At 33.2% G+C, this 22,529-nt stretch overlaps 3 protein-coding genes across 3 annotated transcripts in view; 2 read left to right on the top strand and 1 right to left on the bottom strand.

The window, feature by feature from the left end:
- The first annotated feature begins 2,678 nt into the window (after window positions 1–2,678).
- Window positions 2,679–4,836, top strand: LOC106670159 (dnaJ homolog subfamily B member 13-like). The gene is made up of 7 exons (XM_014400240.2): window positions 2,679–2,862; window positions 2,922–3,143; window positions 3,198–3,342; window positions 3,694–3,871; window positions 4,166–4,337; window positions 4,402–4,503; window positions 4,562–4,836. The coding sequence occupies exons 1-7, from the start codon at window positions 2,762–2,764 to the stop codon at window positions 4,695–4,697; spliced, it is 1,056 nt and encodes a 351-aa protein (XP_014255726.1). The 5' UTR covers window positions 2,679–2,761; the 3' UTR covers window positions 4,698–4,836.
- Window positions 4,837–6,590: 1,754 nt separating this feature from the next.
- On the bottom strand, window positions 6,591–14,693 carry LOC106670204 (pseudouridylate synthase 7 homolog). The gene is made up of 14 exons (XM_014400315.2): window positions 14,584–14,693; window positions 11,644–11,839; window positions 11,470–11,590; window positions 9,086–9,183; window positions 8,928–9,028; window positions 8,703–8,853; window positions 8,522–8,627; window positions 8,225–8,431; window positions 7,997–8,153; window positions 7,734–7,934; window positions 7,431–7,677; window positions 7,176–7,365; window positions 6,967–7,115; window positions 6,591–6,900 (listed from the first exon to the last, which is right to left on the bottom strand). The coding sequence occupies exons 2-14, from the start codon at window positions 11,822–11,824 to the stop codon at window positions 6,617–6,619; spliced, it is 2,193 nt and encodes a 730-aa protein (XP_014255801.1). The 5' UTR covers window positions 11,825–11,839; window positions 14,584–14,693; the 3' UTR covers window positions 6,591–6,616.
- A 5,035-nt stretch (window positions 14,694–19,728) lies between these two features.
- The window catches only part of LOC106670207 (neurogenic locus protein delta-like), a 30,468-nt gene continuing 27,667 nt past the window's right edge, over window positions 19,729–22,529 (top strand). The window contains exon 1 of the mRNA XM_014400319.2: window positions 19,729–19,878. Within this exon, the coding sequence (XP_014255805.1) occupies window positions 19,789–19,878 (90 nt within the window). The 5' untranslated portion in view covers window positions 19,729–19,788. The remainder of the gene's footprint in view (window positions 19,879–22,529) is intronic.

Below are 22,529 nucleotides of genomic sequence, written 5' to 3'. Positions count from 1 at the left end.
AAACTCGACCCTGCTCACTTTTCCACTTATTGTCTTCCTAATCGCCGTTGAAATTCGTCGGTTTCCCCCGAAAATTTACAGTTTATTCAATCAAATGCTATTATACATACTGTCATGGGAAGTCCGCCTGTTCCTATCGTTCCACCCAGTCCCATTTTCCGAATTTTCACGTTTGGGTGAAAAACAAAGAAAAAAATTGGAAAAGCTTAAAATATAAAACATGGAAATGCACTTTGATTAGTGCTTGCCAGATCTATTCTCACCATACCTTCAATTTTTGTACCCACGTCATTGGGGTAGTTCAGCAGCTCTCTATTATTCCAAATTATTCCAAAGAAAATGCCGGAAATGGTATACCATAGATTCTTGTTATCTGCAGAGGATACATACCAAGCATTACTTAATAATGGATAATAGGAAATACCTGGTATTTCAGGCTTTGAAGTGTTTTCTTCTATTATACCAAACAGGCACTTTCTGTATCACAGTGCCTACTGTCAATGCCACGTATGAACTTATGTACACATATTTCAGATTTTTTCAATAAGAAAAATAAAATGTAACATACAAAGTTTATAAACTTGAGTTCACTCAGAGCACTCTTCTCAATTCTGATCATTATGCTTAGGGTCTTCAGTAATATCGTTTTTTAAATTATCTTTGTATTGTATTTTCTTTTTTGAATAATTAAACCTAACCCCCTTTAAAATTTATTAAAATGATTGTAATTGTCATTTGAATTATTTGCCTGTAATTTGTTACTTACCAATTGACCATCTTGGACTGCCACCGCACTGGGCTGGTTCATATACATCTTGGGTCTGTTGATTCAAATTCAACTTTCACATTGGTATGACCAAAGAAATTTATTGTAATGGTCAACTGTTGTCGACACACTGAAGATGGCAAACTGCCGAAATGTGTCTGAGATACCAACCCAGTGAGAATAGACCAGCTAATAATCAATAAGGATCGCATTACAGGTCCACATCACCCCACTCATCTCACTCTCTCTCTCTCTCTCTCTCTCTCTCTCTCTCTCTCTCTCCCTCTCACGGAAATTTCTTGAGAATTATTTATGCCAACAAAATCATGACACTATTGAGGGCCTATTTTTATGATAATTTTTAGTCCAATATTTCCTTAGAAAATTTCCTGGATGTCTGTTTAGACATGACAGGGTACAGGGAGTGTATAAAATGGTAGAGAAACTGAGATTGACTAAAGGAGATTCAACAAACAAATTTGCCAAAAATATGACTACCAAAAATTGCTTTCTTTTAAAAAGTATAAGATCAGTGATTGATATTGGTGCAATTTTTTTCAAGATCCGCTTGGTATCCTAATTTATGTCAATATTGAGCAATTGCTTGGCATTTTAAGATAATACAAGTAGCAATTTCGTCCTCGTCAGGTCTGTCTCATCAGGATTAGATGAGGTATGGGGTTGGTTCCTCACCCCCAGAGATGTTGTGTAGGTAATGAAGGTTGCGATAAGCACATCGGTCAGATCTGTCCAAGAATTAGAGATACAATATTTTTGAAAAAAGCCCGTATGCACATAATATATTATTTGATGATTGGTACGATTATAGAGTGGTGATGGTACAGCATTTCCATACATTGAATGTGATAGTCTTTAAGTATCATGGTAGCTGAATGGTCAGCATGATAGATTTTCGACTCATAGATCTTGTGGTCATGGGTTCAATTCCCACCACGACCCCAGGCCCTTTTTACATGCACCCACCCACTATGTATGACAAAATAATCAGCAGAATTGTACTCTGGCTAATATGCAAACTCATAATTCCATTAAAGAAAAAATAGTCTTTAAAATATTATTAATAAAAATCTGGCAATATATTTTTTTGTAGTTTTTTCCCTTTCCCATTTATTTTATGTTTGAGGAACACAACTTACTTCACACTCTGTTAAACTTGGGTTATATATTATCAAGGATTATTATTTTTATTGCTTATCATTAATATCAGGGATGTTATTACTTTTAGAAGAGAATATTTTGTTTTATGAACTTTACTCACCAGTAAGTGTGCTCCTCACAGGTCATAACCTAAAAGTGTGGTTGTCTTTAAATAAACCATTTGTATAGAAACTTTGTCAGATGCCAGTGTTTTTGAAGTTTGTTAAACCTATGGCTTCATCACCTCCAACACAGTCTACCGATTTTAACTAGGTCATAAAATATGCCAGGATGATCAATGATGATCAAGCTACACATCTCTTTGTAGACAACCAAATATCTTAAAATCCAGCTCAAATCAGTATTCAGAGAATACATTTGATTATCAAGTTCAAGTTGTTCCTGTTTGTTCTAAGAAGCATGATGCTTGACTTTTGCTTGTCATTTTAATAACAAAGCATGATAAATTATGTTAAACTTGATGTGATAATGATCATAACTCAGCAATCCATTCATAGGGTGTGTAGCACTAGTATGTATTCTATTTGGAATTAATTGGTTTATTTTGAATAGATAATACAAAATAATGTTACTTGATGAATATGACCAATTTACTACAAATTAAGAGGATACAGAGGATACTTAAGATATTAAGAGGATGCTTTCTATTCTGTTGAAATTCAGAAGGTATATTTATTTAAAAAGGTTGAAATGTTAACTTAAACTGTAACAATTGATTATCATATGTGATTGAGGGATTGAACTAGAAATATTTACTTCCATGTGTCTAGCAAGATCTCATTTTTGGAATTAAGAAATTACTTATATTCATAGAATATGTCTAATGATGTTGAATTAATGGTATCAAAGAGGTCGATCGACTATTATGGAGTGCTAGGGCTGAATAAAAGTGCAACTCTTACAGACATCAGAAGGGAGTAAGTTCAATTTACAACAAAATTTATGTCGGAGGAAATGTAAAAACCGGACTTTACAGGTATCGACGACTGGCTTTAGAGTACAATCCAGAAAGACAGAATGACAAAAGTCTCTATTCTTTATTCGTATTAGTCGGAGAGGCTTATGAAGTATTGAGTTCTCCTTTATTGAAAGCTCTTTATGACCAATATGGAGAAGAAGGATTAAAGAAAGGCATTGTAACTCCTTATGGATGGAATCCGCCTTACGCTTACCATGGCGATCCTCTGAAGACATATAAGTAAAAAACAATTTCAGCTTTCGTACAGCCATGATAATATATTTGGGATTTCAGGGACTTTTTCGGCACAACAAGCCCATACGCAGATCTGTTGGACGCTGTTACAGATCCTCCACCACTTTTTTCCTTCGGTGATTCGAAAGGAGTGAAAAAGAAGGAGCCACCTTTTATAAAACCACTAGCTTTATCATTAGAAGAGGTGTTTGTTTCAATATATAAATTGAAGTAGGATATGAATATAAAAATATTTATATTTACATATATAGAAAATTTTAAAATAAATGTAGGTTATGTAATAAATGTCATCTTATTTTGCTACGTACAGACACTATAACTGTAACAAATATTAAAATGGAACTAAATTACATATATCAGAAATTTAAATTATAAAAGTAGTTATATTGTGTAATATCTTATTTTAAGAATAACTACATAAAAGAAGACTTTTTTTTTTTTAATTGAAAATCTTGTAAAAGCCATAATCTAGGTTTGTTTTAATTTTCCAAGACTGTTGAGTAAGTTTATTTTTTTATTCCCACATCAAAAACAGATTTTCCATGGAGGTTTGAAAATTGTAAAAATCCAAAGAAGGGCTTTTGTGACTGAAGATTGTGATGCGACAGAACTACAGGAGAAACTTTTGAACGTCAATATAACTCCAGGAATTCCAGTTGGGACACAGATTACGTTTCCAGAATGTGGAGACATGGGGCCATCTATAATTCCAGGTACTAATAAAATCTAATCAAAATGTAAATGTTTTAGTCAGAAGAATTGCTCTTGGTTGTCTCTGATCATCCTAGTTCACCTTTTCTAGTTGGTTTTTTCTATCAGAAAAAATTGCGCATTTTGCAATGTTTAGTAATTGGTCTGTGAATCATAAATATATTGCAGTAAAATTAAAAATTTCTGAAAGACAAAATTGTGAAAAAAACAGGCCTACCAGGATGATAGGAGACAATTCATAACTTTGCAGATTTCTTAGAACTTTTTATATCAAGCACAGTAACTTTTTGTTGCAGGTGACATTGTGTTTGTCATTGAAGACAAACCGCATCCTGTTTTTAGAAGGGAAGGTGTAAACATTTACATGAAAGCCAAAATAACAATTGAAGAGGCTCTAATAGGAACTACTGTTACTGTAAATACCATTGACAAAAGAACATTGAGAGTAGCAATAACGCAAGTTGTAACGTAAGAATTAATAATTGCGTTAAAAAAAGGCAGTTGAAAACCCACAATGTAATTGTTTGAACAGGCCAGATTATATTAAAATTGTGGAGGGAGAAGGCATGCCACACCCTGTGGATCGCTCACTGATGGGAGATCTTATGATTTCTTTTGATGTTGAATACCCGAGGTATTCTGAAATTGAAATTATTACATCCAAAAAATTTAATCTTTGAATCGAATTCCAGTTATATTCCGCAACCTAGCAAGAAACTTATTTCAAGAGCGTTTGCTTTATCTGCGACGAGCCAGAGACCTAAGTCGCCAGATTTAGTGAACAACATGGTGAATCCGGAAAGTTACGCGAGACCTCAGTTGCTTTAGCCTCATAAGCCATTTAATGAGATTTTGACTGATTTTGGATTAATACCGAACTCTCGGATTTGTTTTTCTATAAAAACAATTTTTCTAATTCTCATAAACCAGGCTTTTCCTCAAAAATAAACAGTTACATTTTAAGTAAAAAAAATTGTTATTGATGTCTTGTTTTGTTAAGTAAGATAAGCAGCATATTGCTGGGGACTAAATACTGGTGTGGTTGTTCATCTGCAAATTTTTTTTAAAATTTATTTTTTTACTAGGGTTCGCAACAGCAGAGGTTATATCAACCCTCAGGGTGCCGGTGGTTTTGAAAAAAAGCCCATTTGTATGTCGGGTTCAATTGTGGGGTCACTGGATTTGAACCCGGGACCTTCACCTTACAGTGATGAGTGTCGTGTCAACGCCTAAACCGTTGTGGCCACCAACGGCCCTCAACGGTGAACAAGTTGTTTGTTTGTTAATTGAAATAAGAAAATAGTTGATTTATCAACATGATGTTCACTGTTTGATTTCAGGATTTAAGTTTAATTTGATTCTCACACTCGAACTTAGGTTGAGGTATGCTGGTTTTCACCTCATCTTCAAAGATGTGTCTAGAACCTTATTAGGTGTAATTTGCACTGTGTACAGTGGAAGATGTGCACTTCATGGGCACTTGCCGTGTGTACACAACCTAATTGTATGCAATCTGGCACACACCTTGGAGTTGTTCATTCTGGATTCATTCTACTTCTTAGGCACCAACTACCTGAGTAAAAGAAAAAAAAAAAGTTGTCTGGGTAATCAAACCATTCTCTGTAGCTTACTACCTCGTTCTGACATACTGACACTAAATGTGTAAAAAGGTGTGTGTGGTAAAAATGGTAAAGAAAAGGTGACAGGACAGTAGACCAAGTTGTCCGAGAAACCCTTAAACATCAAGAGCTCGGTCAATGGTAGCCCCTAGAAAATCTAAATCACAGAGGATCATCAAAATGCAACTCATGATGGACTGTACGAAGTTGACACTTTTGGGTAAGCCTATGAAAGTGCATGCAGTCTGGTTTAATTGAGGTTTGCCATTCCTCGGCTCAATATAGAGCAAGGAGGAATGCCACCCGATATAAAAATATTGGAGTACCATGCAGCACATCTTTGGGTACTCTGTTCAGATTTTTGGAGGAAACGGATATTTTTACACAAAGAATTTCTTATTGTAATTCATGTTGTTATCATTTATTTAAAAAGTTTAATAATGTATTTTTTTAATGGCCTTATGGCATATTAGACAAGGAACTTGATATTATGTGTTTTTTATTTATTTATATTTTTTTAGTGGAAGAGTTGTGTGAAAAAAAGCACCAGGGGCAATGGTGGGAATCGAACCCACAACCACTCTCTTTTGTTTTGTTTCATGAGAATGTATTTATTAGCATGAATGTGCAGTACAAGAGCATCAATTGCTGAATAAGTTCTTATATCTATGGATGAATGGGAAATCAAACAAGGAATTGTAAAATCGCAATTTAAAAAATATATTATAATTGATTTTATTATGAAATGTAATTTAATACACAACTTAAAAATGCATTATCTTTTTTTTTAATGCTCACAAGTCATTTTTTATTATCATTTTAAAAGTTAATGTATTATTTTTCACAATTCTTTCATTGGCATCCTTTTCTTTAATGTTTCGCTAAACTCATACTTATTCAGATATCGTGAGATGTGGTCGGGTGTGATGTAGGTTTCAGAAAAACATTTTCTTTATCGTACCAACGTTTCGATCTTTTATTGAGATCATCTTCAAATAAAAGATCGAAACGTTAGCACGATAAAGAAAATGTTTTTCTGAAACCTACGTCACACCCGACCGCATCTCACGATATCTGAATAGCTATCAATTAACGGTCACTAATCTCTACACATTTTAACTCATTCTTTCAGTTTTTGCCATTTTCTTCATCAGTTTCTATTTTAGTTGTCATGATAGTTTCTTTATCATCTCTTTCAATTTTAACTGCCTCAGTTTCTTCTTTTTTCCCATCTATTTCCACTCCTTCAAACTTAATCTTCTTCTCTTCTGGTTTGTTACTTTTGAGCTCTTTTGACCATTTAGCATGAGTTGACAATGTCGTATCAAACTTCATCAATTCCCTCATAAGCATTGTAGCGTACGATGATGATTTCAAATTGAAATTTAATAAGACTGCTTTATACTGACCTTCTGTTAATAATTTTAAAAAATAATATTAAATTAATAATTGTAATTTTATGTTAAAATTGATGTTACCTTGTGAACTTTTCAAAGTAATATTTTTCATTTTGTCGAGGTCAGAAAGAATAAAATCATCATCATGGCTAGAGTACTTAACTATTTTATATGTGAGATTTTCTGGTATCTGAACAACTTTACGGTATGCGCCGTATAACGTAAACGCCCTGTAAAAAAATTAAAATAACAGAAATCATGTGATGTTTATGTTACTTAATACAAATTACTTATTGGATTTTTCAAAATGTTCTAAAGTTAGGCCGTCTTCAGCTAACACTTCTGTGTACCAATTGGCAGTTTCATTGTCAGGAAATTCAACGTCTTTTCCAGGCAAGGGATAAACAATTTCAGAGAGTTTTGTCATTTCGGCTTCTTCTGGGGACAACTTTCGCACTTCCAAACGACCTTTTTGAGCTCCTAAGAGTTTTAAATGCACAGTATTAATTTTTAACATTTCTGATGATTATTGACAAATTATTTACTTGTAGCATTTACGGTAACTTCCTGTAAATTACTGTCTATTTCATTTTCATCAACATCATCACAATCATTAAGATCAGTAGATTCAGACAAATCTTGATCAAGGGCTATTTCATCAACATCTGAAGATAATACTAGATCACCAGGGAGCACTCTGTATCCAAATTTCTTTATACGTCTAGACACAATTTTATTCCAAACAAGGCTTTGATAAGAATGCAGATAAAGAAGCATAGAATTCCTAGGTATCTAAAAACAAAAGTTATTTTAAATTTGGAATTGTGTACACTTATTCCTAGACTTACAGAAAAGAAAGCATTGAAATACTGTTCATTGCCTTGTTTGTTTAAGGCCCTCAGTATTTGAACTTCGAGTGATGATTCCTTACGAGACAAATGCTTCAATGCTGCAGCAGCATTCTGCGTCTTTGCCCAAACATCACGACATATTTTCAACTCGGGAGAACATCTTTCATTGTAACGAGGTTTTAATATTAGATTCACAGCCTGAATCAATAAAAAGTATGGTTTTTATTTACAGATTTATATCAAAATTATGTATAGTTGACCTCTTTCCAATTTGTCAAAAGCAATTGTTTGCCTATGGCAAAAGTTGGCGCTACAATAGAGCTACCAAATCTCTGCATGCCAAAGTAATTTATAAAACCAAATTCTCTCAAGTGTTCAATTCCTTTTATTAATTCACTGTCTTCCGTTTCAATATTCCTACGGTTATTTTTTGAACAAATTATTGTCATTTTTCAATCAAAATTTATAAGAAAATTTAAATATAAAACCTTATGGCTAAAGTAAATTGATTTCCAGATAAATCGCCTAGCCTCAAAGGTGCAGTTTCGTAGGAAAAATTGCCGAATGATGCTTGCCGTAGGAATTTTTTCATTCTAACCAATTCCTGCGCTTTCCTCATCTTGATACACATCCTTTGTGAAGTTTTTCCCCTTTTATCCTTGATACCAGCATAAGTTATATGATTGGGACGAAGTCTTTATAGGGGAAGGGAAATCAAATTTAAAACAAATCCATTACAAAAAATAAAATATAGAAAGAATCAGAAATGTACTTATAATTTTTACCGAAGATTTTGAGATATTGTGTTCACAACTAACGTGGTGTCCATATTCTCTTTATAAAGTGTGAAATGCAAATAACGACCTACATGTTCAGGCCAACTCGATCTGTCTATTAAAAAAAGAGAAAAGAAAAAAAAACATAAAAATAAAACTGTCAAACCATGATCTGATGGTAAATGTATACCAGGTTTTTGCGAGCACTTCTTAACCACTAAGAATGTTTTTGTAACATCGTCAGTCGTCTTTGATTTTGTATTGCTGTAAAGCTTATTGTCGAACATGTACTTTATTGTTTTGTGCATATTTTCTCTCTCTTTCTTCGTCATTCCTGTTACCTGAAATGCAAAAATTATGTGACAATTTTGTAAGATAAAAACAAGTAGGCAGAAGGTTTTTGAATCCAACGTACATCTATTTCATAAGAAATCTGTTGTTCATCATTCATTATTTTGTTCAATTCCGTCATGTCTTCTGGTTTTATAAGATCCTTATAATTTTCACATGGTATATCTGTAACTGCCATTGTAAGTTTGGTTTTTAAATTTAAATATTGTATCTGAACGATACCTTTTCCTGTATCTTCTTCAAAAGGTGGGGTGTCAAAAGATGTCAGTTGAACCACGTTGCCTTTTAGATCTATTTCATGTACTTGGAAATCTGAGAGTCTAAGAAAAAATCAAAACAACTCAATCACAACAGACATATTTATCACAGCATTTAATTGATCTCAAACAGCCTCGCTCCAAAATATTTTTCTTTTCAGTTGTATTATTAATTGGATACAGGACATCTAAGAGCAAAAACTTAATATCTACCTGTAGATGTTATGGTATTCACACCAATTTGAATAATTCCAATACAATTATAATTGACAGAATTCTTAAATCAATAGTGAAATCCATCTTTTTTCTATCTCAGATTTATTAATATTGTACACATGTTGAGCCGGTACTGAGTCTGTCTACACAAATGTATTTCAGATTTGCACAATCTTTGCGAGGGACCTGAACAGACCAACCCAGTCCGATTCAACATGTGTTTAGTGACTCGCAGACCAACAACCACCATCATATTTTATATAATTGATTGTAAAATAAGTCCATAGTGTTTACCAATAATTCAGTTTTATTCCTCTTGGGTTATAAAGCAATATTTATTTAGTTATTACTTACACACTCTGAAAAGGGAATAGTTAAGGCATTTTTATTGATCGGTTTCACATTAGATCTCATATTTTTAGGTGTTTTGCCAATAATTTAAAATGGAGGAAAAAATAGTGCATTGTCATTTAATGGTTTTTTTATTGCCACAAAGTGAAAACTGCAGCTTAAACAGCAAGAGAAATTTGTGAAGTGTATGATGATGAAAAGGATCAGATTTATATGTATTCACATTTTTTTCCTGGGCCTTGTACACCATGTATTAAATTTTTATGTTTATGTTTGTAGCTATTTAGGAGCAAATAAACTGTATTTTATTTTACATATTTGTAAATATTTGGAGGATTTTACATAGAATTACATAGCTTATCTTGATTTACATACTTTGGCTCATATTTAATAAAATAAAGAATAAAATAACTGAAAATTAAAAAAAAAAGATCAAAAAACGTAAAAATGGTTTCAGAGAACTGTAGATTTCAAAACATTAACAAAATTTTTTGAGAAAAGTGAATTTTCAGGTGTAGATTCTTTAATATCAAACATAAAAAAGTATTTCCTTAAAGATTGAGTAAAGGATAACAATCCAGATTTATCACTTCCACCACAACCTGTCATAATGAGTTGGGGGGATGGTAAAAGCTACCGTAAACTATACTGAAACTTTTTTCAAAAATTAAGGACATCATCACAAAATTAGAAGAAAACGCTATAGCCCTAGGAAAGGCAAAATAAATTATCGAGTTTCATTGCAGCCAACATTTCATTTTTGCCAAGCATAATTATGCAACTGTAAACCCAGTATGTCCCATCTAAGACAACTAATAAACGATGCCTTCCAAAAATTGTAAAATATTTGTAGGCAAGGGATAAAGCAAAACATAAACCTATGGATGCACAAAAAAATAAAAATAACTAAATAAAATGAAATAAAAAATCCTGGACTTGACAAATCAGAGAGATTGGCTCGTATTTTGATTCGGAAAATAGTAAAAAAGAAATTCCTCCTAATGTATTTGCAGGCTTCAATTACATCCAAGATTGACATACTTTTACTTTTGAAAATTTAAAAATGTAAATTTTTTCAAATGATTTTTAAGATTAGTTTTAAAACTTTATTTGATCTCTTTTTCATATTTTTCAAATACTTAATATAATTACTCTGTATAATTCCTTAATTATTAAAACGAAGCATCAATGCTTTGGTGGCCACAACGGTTTAAGCATTGACTCAGCGCTATCACTGTAAGGTAAAGGTCCCACGTTTGAATCCAGCAGCCCTGATTCAAACTCGGCATACTTACAAATGTGCTATTTTTTTTTTTTCAAAAACACCGGCACCCCAACGGTTCATATAACCTTGTAGCTGAATTATCTTTTTAAAAAAATTAATTCATTTGCTGCATATTGAATACATTATTCTGAGAGAACTAAATAATAAATATAAATAAATTAAATTAAAGAAAGATAATATAGAAAAAAAGTAAAATGAACACCCTGCTCTCAGTAAGTTTAACTTGAGCTTGAGGAGTGCAGAAAACAAATCAGTTCATCGCTGAAACACCTAATAGGAAGGATGGAATTATACAACAGGTAGTGATACAAAATGGTTCATATATTGTTGATTACATTATTTACGAGGGGCTGAAATTTTGATTGAATTTACCATCAAAAAACACTATGGACTTATTTTATAACCCAATATATAGTTGTTTTTAATAAGAAAAGTTTATTCACACAAATATTAAAGTGCTTGCAAAATAAGCATGAAGGTATGAAAGATCTCTTTACCTATGTTTAATTATCCCCTTAAATCCTTTTAAATCGCTAATAAATTCTGTCATTCCAACATCTCTCTCCATTAGACCAACATATATTCCATCGTCTTCATGCTGATGCTTTCTTTTTTTCCCTAAAATATATCAGTTAAATTTATGTTTACTGTAGGAAAGATGGTTTTACAACCTTTATTTGTATATTTTTTATTTTTTCTTGATTTGTCAGATGCATTCTGTCCGACTTCCCTTTCTTTTTGAATATCATCATTCAGCTGTTGGAATTTTTGGAGAATGGTCAATTTTATAGAGCTTTCGCCTTTTGTTTTATCAGTATCCAATTGGCTGCTTGAAGTAGTGTCTGTTTCCATTTCAAGTTTAATTAACTAAAACAAAATAAGAATATTATATTCCATTTATTTTATTAAACTTGTAAGATTTTGTAGCTGGTTATCTCTGGCTATCCTCCATCTGCTTGATGACAAGCATAGCCAGGATAGCCAAGCAATCAACTTTTTAACAAATAATAAAAACTTCACATTGCTTTACAATCATAAAATTATTAACAAAATAATTAATAAAAAGGTTTTCCATAGGAATTAAAATTAAAGTCTCATCGTCAACATTACTTTTAATGTTGACAAATCTAACAAGAAAACAAAAGTTAATTTATTGTTTTCCCCTGGCCTCATTGAAAACTATTTAAAAAAAACTGAGTCAGAAACTGCTGACTCTTCCAAGAAGAAACAGAAATAGGACAAGTCTGTGACTATGAAAGTTGCTTGGTAGTGCCACTCTGAAATGGAGATAATTTTCCAAGAAATTATCAACGTAATATTAAGGAAGGCTGAAAGACTGTGACTATCAGGCCTTCATGTCTAAATATGAAATGGTGACCAGACCAGCCAATGAAAATGACAAAAATCTTTTTAAATACACTCAGTCACAAAAAACAACACACTTATTTTAATATACCCCAAATTAATAAAAAATTAATGTTTTAATAAAAAAATATTTAATTATGATGGTATGAAAGAAAATTCACAAAAACATCAGAAAATCATTTAGTGATAGTTTAAAGTATAACTAAAATTTATCACTTGATTTTGCTTGATTATCTACTCTGGCCTCGCAGAGGGCCTTAACCCTCCTAAGCACAAGAAAATAAGTGACCAGATTTCTCTAGTGAAACAGAATCCCATTCTTCAACAAAGGCGGTTTGAAGCTGTGCAACGCTTTTTGGATGCGGACAATGTCTAACCCGTCTCTTTATCATGTCCCATAAGTTCTATAGGATTCATGTCAGGAGAACGTGCTGGCCAATTCATTGCGGTAATCCCTACCATCTTCCAAGTAATGGGTGATAACTTGTGCTACATGCGATCGAGCATTATTAAGCATTAACACAAAGTTGTCCCGAAGAAATGGAGCGAATGGAAACATATTCCAGAAGAACTCCCTCAATGTACATTACAGCAGTCAAAGATCCATTCTGTATAATAAATCAGTTCGGTATGGGCATGGATGTTGATTCCACCCCTTACCATGACTGTCTTTGAAAAGGAGTGACTCAGCATAGCACATGGAGCAATGCATTCTCCACGACTTCTCCACCCACAGTCCGGGCCATCTGATTATCACAGACCCAAACAGCACTCATCTGTGAAGAGAACTGCTCCTATTGTTCAAAGGTCCAAGCAAGATGCTGATTTGCGCATAGTCGCCTTCCTACTCAAGCTTCTCCAGTAATAGAGCACTTGATGCAAGATGTCTAGACTAGGATTATTTGAAGTTGTCTACCTATGAAGGAAGCTGCTAAATTACAGTTCCATAATGCGATAAGAACAAAAAAAGATTGTCTCTAGCCATCGTCACATTAAGGTCGACCACTACTTTCGATCATGATGTTCAGTGGCTTTAACTACGGTAAGCTGGGTACCCACTATGTTTGTGAACCAATAGCACTCCATGATCTTGTAACCACTTCAAGAGTAGACGAGTCCGTGAACATGGTTGCTTCGCAAGAGATCCACAGTGTTCACCTGAACGTAGGGTTTACATGTCATCCGAGATATTGGCTAGTGCAGAAAATATATTCATCCACTGAAGATTATAGAAGGCCCGTTATTTTTTGGCAATTTTCTATAAAAAGAGAGCTAACTATACTTCCTGTTGGACCTAAAATCGTATTTTTGGTAGAGTTCGATAAGAACTAGACATTTTTCCTCCGTCCACTCCATGCTTTTGGAGATTGCACAAAGGATGGTTTTGTAGAGTGGTACACATTATAAATGCCATTCATGAACCTACTTCGCTCTCATTTGAGTTTGCCCAAAAACCAAAAAATTGGAATGCTTTCGAATGTTCGTGAACAGAAGTGTACACACTAAAGACGAACCTAGTTCGCGAACATAGTGTAGGCTATCAAATGGCAGAGCACAGCACACCCAGGACTTGGGATATATAATGAATACTGTGTCTATAATTGGTAAAAGCATCTGCCAGGGCGTTCTAGACTTAAAACCATGCTTTTAAGAATTTTTTTAAACTCAAGTTTATGGTTTCATCAAAGAAGACAATTAAAAAAAAACACTCGACAAGTTGGCTCTGGAAAAGATGAATTTGTACTGATTTTCTTTGTTTTTAAGGAGTTAAAAAGAATTTGTAACACTATATAAAGCTAAACAAGAAGTTATTAATGTTGTGTTTACGTTTTAAGCTATTAATTTTTATACCTTGCTATTATGGAAAATAAAAAATAAATACAACTGCCCAGTTTTGTCTTTGAGTGTATAAAATCTAGTGGCAATAGATTGACAATGTTGATCAGGAATGATCATGCTACAGACTCCTCACCTTGTCACAAAAGGAAAACATACATGCTTAAGAACAAAATTTAAAAAGTTGAATCGCAGTTATTGGAATATAATCTGTAGACTTTGTCTTGAAATACATTTTCCTGAAAAATTTATTTAAACCAGATGCAATGTGTTGTAAAATTGTCTTGTTTTTATTTAATCATTAAACTTTTTTTTAAATTAGATACAAAATCTTTTTGATGTCTTTAAACTTGGGTTTTCTTTGTCTATTACACATATAGTAGTAAATTGAGTAATGTTATCACAAATACCTGATAATTTATAAACAAAAACCACTTTGTTAAAGAGAACTTAACAATAATGTCAACAATAGGCAAGGAAACAGTCGTGTAACCTTCCTGCTAAACACACGAGGGCCGCGTGGTGCGCGTACATAGGTACTTCACTACTACCAGAACAAGCCAAGACTCACAGAAACTTCAGTTTACGAATTTAGATTTTCAATTTTATTAATTAACTGAAATACGTTAAACATATAAAAAATATATAACCAGGTTTTCATTAATAAAATCAAAATGAAACTTTGAAATTTATTTTATTTATTATATCCCACACAACCTTGGAACAGTTGTCAAGGTACTAGACATTAAAGCACAGGGTAAAAAATTACAAGACCAATTATAAATTAAGTATAATAATATACGATAAAATAACGAAATACATAATTAAAAAAATTGATTATATTTTTGATATAAAAAATATATAAATAGGAAAGCAGAATAAGAAGAAAGGGTTGTCATCCATTATTGGTGCACAAAAATAAAAATTTTGACTGATGGTAGAAGTTAAAAAAAACTATTTGTATCCTTTTCATGAATTATACACGTTATAAATTGTTCTTAATGATATAAAATATTAAAAACCCTAACACTGCTAGTACTGCATCTGGAGGAAACGTATTATGAGAAGACAGCTAATGCTAGTACTCAGTTTGTGGTTAAGGGGTTGGTTAAGGGCAAGGTGGTCTCAGGGCGATGTAGAGGTTTCTTGGGATGGGAAGAGGTGGAGAAGGCTTGAGGGTTGTAAGATTGGAAAGAACGGATCAATTCTTGCCAAAGGGAATGTTAAGGACATTGTAGATAGTTGATACTAGTTATTAGATACATGATGGATCAGAGATATATGTTGAATGTTATTTATGATTATTTCTTTGCAAACTTTTCGACTCGTATTGTTAATAAAAACCAATTCTTACATTTTAACTTGTCATAAAAGTAAACATAAAATATACCAAATATCTAGTGCCAAATTCTTTGGTATAGGTTTAGATAGATGTATTAGTCGTGGTGTGTTTATGTTACAGCCCTTAAGAGCTGTTGTTTCCTTGGTATTTATTTAGACTAAACTCTCAGCAGGAGTGAGAATACCAATTACATTTGTACCAAAGTCTTAAAAGTCTGTCTTATCTTGTACAGACTAAGAGAGGTTGTAAATATTGAATTATTAGAAACGGTCTACTTTGGACTTTTTCAGGGCATTTTATGACATATGTCACTAGGGACATGGATCTCAAAGTAATTTGTTTTAGAGTTCAAAAAGAACCCCTAGAATTATTTTCAACAAAACAATGAAGGAACACTCACTATCTTTCACTTTTTGTAAATGATGTTCTACTGACATATTTGTTGTTTACAGCAATCCAGATTTGAAGCATTAACCGTTCATCATCAGATCGAAGGGGTTATAGACATATCTCTCGATATGAATTGTAAGATTATGTATCTCTTAGTAAGAGCAATGTAGCTTCATTACAATAAATATTTATTTAGTGAGGTTAGAGACATAGTAAGGAGTTTGCTGAATTCTTCTGAGGACTTTTGATAGGAATGCTTCAATTTGCTGGATATTATATGGCTTGGTGGTACCCCACAGTCCCACTCTGTTGTCCAAATAAGTTGAAGTAATGTTTTATACAGTATTAGTTTCTTCTTTACTTTCAAGTCTGATTTTGGTCCTTTAAGTCTTTGTAGTTGTCCAAATTGTCTATTTAGTTCTTGTCGCTTGAATCTTGTGTGAAGATTCCCCCATTAGTCTACTATCTAAATATAACTCTAAGTATTTTAATGTGATGTAAGTAGTTCTTCACTGTTAACGTATAAATATGGGCAGTGCTATTTGTTTAATATGAACATAACTTGAGTGCATATGTCCTCGTTCAGTTTCAATTTCCATGTTTTGACCATTCTTCAATGAGCTCAAGATGCTCCTAGATTTTAGAGGTAGCTTGGGTAGGTTTGGAATTAGGAGATAAAATTGCAATATCGTCTGCGTAGGTGGTAAGGATGTATGGGCAGTATACATGTACCCACTTACAAGGGGAGCCCAAAATGTTGTTTACAACAAATTATATTTTTAAAATTTAAATTCACACAAAAAAGTAGGTTTATTGATCAAAATTTTCAATAAACTAGAATTTGATAAATTGATTATTCAGGATTACAGGGGGTACGTAATGGTGAAAACATAATGGAGTAATTCCAAAAATAATTACTTTTTTGCAATTGTGCAGATTTTTTCCTTGAGAACATTTTGGAGCAGTGTAATGAAGCAGTTATAATTATCATCTAAAGGTTCTGATACAAGATAATTACCAAAAACAATTGGCAACCTGCAGTAATGAAAGGACATGGATGCATTACAACAGAAAGATTTGTTAATAGATTGTGGAATAAATTTAGCTGAAGGAATTGATACAGAGAAGGGATTTCCTTATAAATGAAAGAATCAAGGACTAGGATTGATATAAGCCTTGGGCAATAGTCAAGTTTTCAAGCAAAGAATGTGTTTATTAAACACTCTGCCAAGGAGATGAAAAGGTTAGGTAATGTTAACAAAAAATAGTCAACTACATGTACAGCCAGGTGGTACTAAGAGCAACTACCTCATCAGCGTCAGCAGTAATAAAGTTCAAAGCCATTTAGGATTGCATCAGAGCCCTGTCAGACATTGGGGATCAAAAGAAAATTTCCCTTGTGTGCGTACACAGGGCAGAAGGGCAATTACACAATGAAGAGGCCGAGAAATTGACCAAGAAAAGTTTGATGAGGACACCTATTTGCCCTGAATCCTTTTGCGTTGCCATAAAGTCTGTGATTATGAGATGATGTGATTTATTTATGTGATAAGCGTGACAATATGAGTGAAGTAGAAAGTGTGCAGACTGTGAAAATTACATATGTTAAAAAGAAGAGTAATAGAGAAGAGAGGATGTCAAAAAGAAGCATCTATCAGGGCAAAGTTATGAGCTCATAAGTACAGGTAATGTAATAAATGAGATTTTTTGTTGTAAAAAAAACAATTTTTTAATGGAGAATTGTACTTGATACCCCTTTGGCAAAAGATTATTCACTCATTTGACTAAACACTTATCCAAAGAAACTTCACAATTATTTCAACAACAAATTCTAGATGTATATAATTTCTGATGACTGCTACTAAAAAATCCTTAGATATAAAAATATATCCCATTCTCTCCAATGGATAGATGTACACCTTGGGCAAAATGCTTAAGGGCAAAGACCAAGACCATCCATTCTTACAAAATTGACAAACAATTACTTCTCTCTCTTTGACTAAGTATGGCACTTGGACTGTTGTGAAAACTAAAGCACATTCTACTAGCTACCTTAACCTTATCCTAAGATCCTATCTCAAAGATCTTTACTTCCAAATATCTCACAAAATTTCATTACCTCCTATGTATTATATTCTAGCAGGTGCACTATAGGGCTGCATCCTCGCTCCCTGCTTTCTCACTCTACACATCCGCCCTACCCACACAACCTAACACTATCACACCCTTTCATTTGTCGATGATACCACAATCATTTCTCATGACAAATATCGCCTTTCCGTAATCTACAAAATCACCTGCATATCCTTGAATCCTGGCTCCGACAGTGGAGAAGTAAGACCAACCAAACCAAATTCATATAAACACCAAATATTCACTCTAAACAATAACAAGTCTCGCCAGTATACTGCAACTATGTTGGAACTATCTATGATACTCAAAACTCTACCAAGACAAATGACTGATGTGGAACTTCCCGACACGATTTAAACGCACAGTCTCTAACATACGGTTTCTTATTTTAAAAATACTGCTCGACAGACTATCTAACCTTACACTGACAAACAAAAGAAGATTTTACATTGCTTACAGGCTCCTATTTGGAACTCTTCAATACTGCTAAGCATTCCCTTTAAACGAATTCAGCACTATCAATATAACATTTTCTGAACAATAGTCAACACCAACCTAACCTCTTGACTAATTTTGCTCAATCCCACCACAAAATGTTCCAAACTATCCTGTCATCCGAGTTCTTCTGTCAAAACCTGCCATCCACTAATTTACTTGATGATCCTCGAAGAGGATGCATGGATGGTCCTGCAACAACCTCACTGCTTGACATTTGTTTCCTAGGTTGGAGCCCTTCGATCCCATCATGATATACTAACAGCTCCCATCACTGGATGGCTTCTGTTTTTGTTTACATGCCATAGTTTATCATGAAGTTTCCCAACATGCAGAGTGAAGAGACTCAGGATAAATTTTTAGGCAAGTTGCCTGGAGAAACGTGAAGCATCACGAAAACGAGTTCTTATGTGTAACTTACTCTATGCCAGAGGATGTCGTTTGTGGAAAGATTATTTAAAAAGTAGAAAACATGAAACTTGTTCTTTTACCATCTACCTGTTGCAACTTTCAGTAAAGTGTACGTGTATTAAAGGCATTAGTGCATGTTTTTCTTTGAACGAAGAGGCAAACACGATAATAAAAAAGTGGAGGATGATGTGTAGAAGCTTGATTTAGACCAAATGATGCCTGTACATCATCACCCGAGCCACTTCACTTCACAAAACCGCTCTAACAGAATGTTCTTTGACAACCATAACTTGACCATCAAAGACAGTTTAAATTTTTAAAAAAATTTACTTGTAAGAACGTACTGTATGTAAAAGTAAGTTTACGAATAAAATAACTTGTTCCTATTGTACAGAGAACGCTTGAAAATAGTACACAATCTGGACTATGGTTTTGCCCAAAAGGTCCTTCTTTCATGGACTTGCATGCAACTTTGCTTGCTTATGATCTTAATTATATAACGTTGTAGGTATAAATTTAATTAAAAAAAGAAAAAAATCATTTTCATATGTTAAAAGATTACAACAATGCTACAACTCTAAACCGCGGCGATGAAATGTGATAGGGAAGGAAGCCGAGATCCGTATTTCCATGACTTGACAAACCGAAGTCTGAGTGTTCGTGGTAGCGCGGAAAATAAAAGTGGTAGCCGGACCGTGGGTCGACGACCCGACCATTCCCGTTATGAGTGTGCTAGTGGGTCACATACATATATGCCGCCTCCTCGGGGTGGGGTGTATAACTGTTATGACCCAAGTAGGGCAAGCGCCCTGAACTTGAACCCTAAGCCACTCGTCTCGCGACAATGCCCTGGACCTCTACAAGCATCATAGTCTTCATCGCCTGCATCGGGCTCGTCGCCTCAGCCAAATACGTGCCCAAGTGGAAGAAACAGGTATCGTCTATAAACCTATGCTTATTTTGAAAAAGAATCCAAACTAAAAGCCACAATAAAACTTGCATGCATTTGAATGTTCATTTTTTAAAACTTGGGTTGAAGCTAAGTTTATCGTACATTGTTAACCTTTATTGTATTCTGACCAAATCTTTTTGAACATAGGTCAGGGGATGTTTATTGATCTCGTTTTATCTATAATTTTTATAAATCTTTGAAAGGTTTGATTTATATCTTCTTTCGTTGACTTTCTTTCCCAACTGGCCGACCGTTATACAATTAAATTATATACAACCATAAAATATTTGTCCCTGGAGAATTAAACACCAAAGTTTTACTATTAATAGAACTTCAGATATTTTATTTCAAATTTAGTCAAAGTGTAATTAAATTTTGACTTTGCTTAGGGTCTAGAGTCGTTGTCTGTCAAATCTTGGATGCTTGAAATAAATAAAAATAGTTTTCTGAATTACTTGTGAAATTAAAACATTAAAACATGACATTTGTGTAAACGATGCCATATTTAAAAAAAAAATGACAAAATTTTAAAATAAGTAGTAAAGTAATTTCTGTTATATAGGAGGACTTAACGTCCAACTACCAAGTGGTTGACGCGGACGATGGTGCAAACCACATTACAATACTATTTTCATTCAAAAACCCATGAGCTATGCCAGGATTCGAACTTAGAACCGCCGACGTGGTAAATACGAGTCAGACGCGCTAACCACCCGGCCACCGTGTTCACAAGAAATTTATGTATAATTCAACTACAATTTCAACAAAACTACTTCATAAAATTACCGTACTGTTTAAAATTGGGTTATTAGACTACGACACCGCCCAGGGATAAATGGAAGTTTACAAAAAACAAAAAAGACAAAAATAATTCACGTGGTATTACCTCTCCAAAGCTGAGACTAGAAACTGAAAATATATCCTGTAAAGTGAAAAGATTAAGGAATATTTAAAATACTACATCTGGCCGAATAAATTGTTAAAAAGAACAGAAAAACAGCCTATTAGAAAATAATAAATTGATAAAATTAACACTAAACTAAAGCATTCACTATATTGTCCCATACATATTGGTCAATATGCATTGTATAGGCTAATATATATCAATGCTAAAACGAAAAATGTTACGAGTTTATAATAACAAAATAAATTCAGGAGTTTAATAATTTGCAATTAGAAAAGTTAATCACTCCATGTGTAATTGTGTTTTTATTATACTACTATATACTAACAAAATATTACAATTAAATTTGTTAAATTTATTTATCAAACACTCATGTTGGGTTGTTGCCAAGGAGTTTCAGGTCGACAAGGTATATAAAATGAAATAAAATAAAGTCTCATACAAAAATACTATAAAGTTAAAACAACTTTACCACTTAATATTATGCAAACCTATAACATAAACATAAGCAAACGAGAAAAGTTATTAACATAAATTGTTATTTAAAACAATACCGCAGCTATCAAATTGTTCCAAAAAGAAGAAATAAATGCAAATTACAGTCGACCAGGGATCCGTTCCAGATTCTCGAGTTTGTAAAGCTTTTAATAAAAGTTTATAGGGTTATGTTCTTGGGGAAGTTTTGATTAATAAAATATCCTCCAACGTAGAATTATTTGCGGAAAGATAATTACTGAGGGAAAAGGAACTTAAATATTAAGCGCAGGATGTTAAGGATCATGTATCATTCTGTTGCAACAAATCGGCGATGATTTAGATCAAACTTACATATTTTCCCCTACAAATGTAAGAAAGGTGAAGTATCCCGGATCAATTATTAAGCAATTGAGCAATGACTCCAATCCTACTGATTTGGGTAGTGAAATAAACTAATTTGGCGAAAATAATTTTGATAATCAGACTGAAATGCGTTTTTAATGTGTAGGCTTGAATAATTAAGACATTTTTTCACAAAGATCGTTGTGTTTCAAATTTACATTTGGGGGTGAACGTTTCAACAACATCAATGAAAAACCAAAAATATTGATTGTCGTAAACGAAAAATACATTAAATAAACACAATAGCTGTTGAAAAATTATGAACTCATAGGTAAAATTAAACCTTATAGGCATAAGAAATTAAAATATTCTATTAGGTCTTATATGCAATAAAAAAAACCAATAGGACAATTAAAACTAATTAATTTATAACTCTAAACCAAAAGTAGTTTCTCAGTGGACCGTATGTAGTATTATTATTTATTACTATATAAATAACATTGTTTCCGTGGTGACATTTTTTGTTGGTGACGTCTGTGCGGTACGTTTGGTTTTTGGATATCCTGGTCCGCCTATCCTCGCTGGTTTTTTTTCTATAAGACCCGTATGTCATTGCGTTTCAGTGATTGTTCCGTGACTCTTGTTTCTTAATTCTTTATGTTTAACTTGTAAGGTGAACATATTTTTATGTATGATGCACGAAAATACTACAGAAGTTTATGAAATAGTGAAATGCGTCCGACAGATAAACAACGAGGATATCCGGACAAGGATGATCGGGGACTGACCATTTTGAACTTTTATAAAATCAGTTAAAAGAAAAGAAGAAAAATAATTCAAATACTATAAAATTTAACTACTGAGTTTTGTCGTACCAATGAATTAATTAATTTATTTTGGTATTTAATCT

Source organism: Cimex lectularius, unplaced genomic scaffold (assembly GCF_000648675.2).
Source record: "Cimex lectularius strain Harlan isolate CLEC.00 unplaced genomic scaffold, Clec_2.1 scaffold468, whole genome shotgun sequence".
Lineage (NCBI taxonomy): Eukaryota > Metazoa > Arthropoda > Insecta > Hemiptera > Cimicidae > Cimex > Cimex lectularius.
Note: the sequence above shows the minus strand (reverse complement) of the source record. Positions and strands in the feature narration are given on the sequence as shown.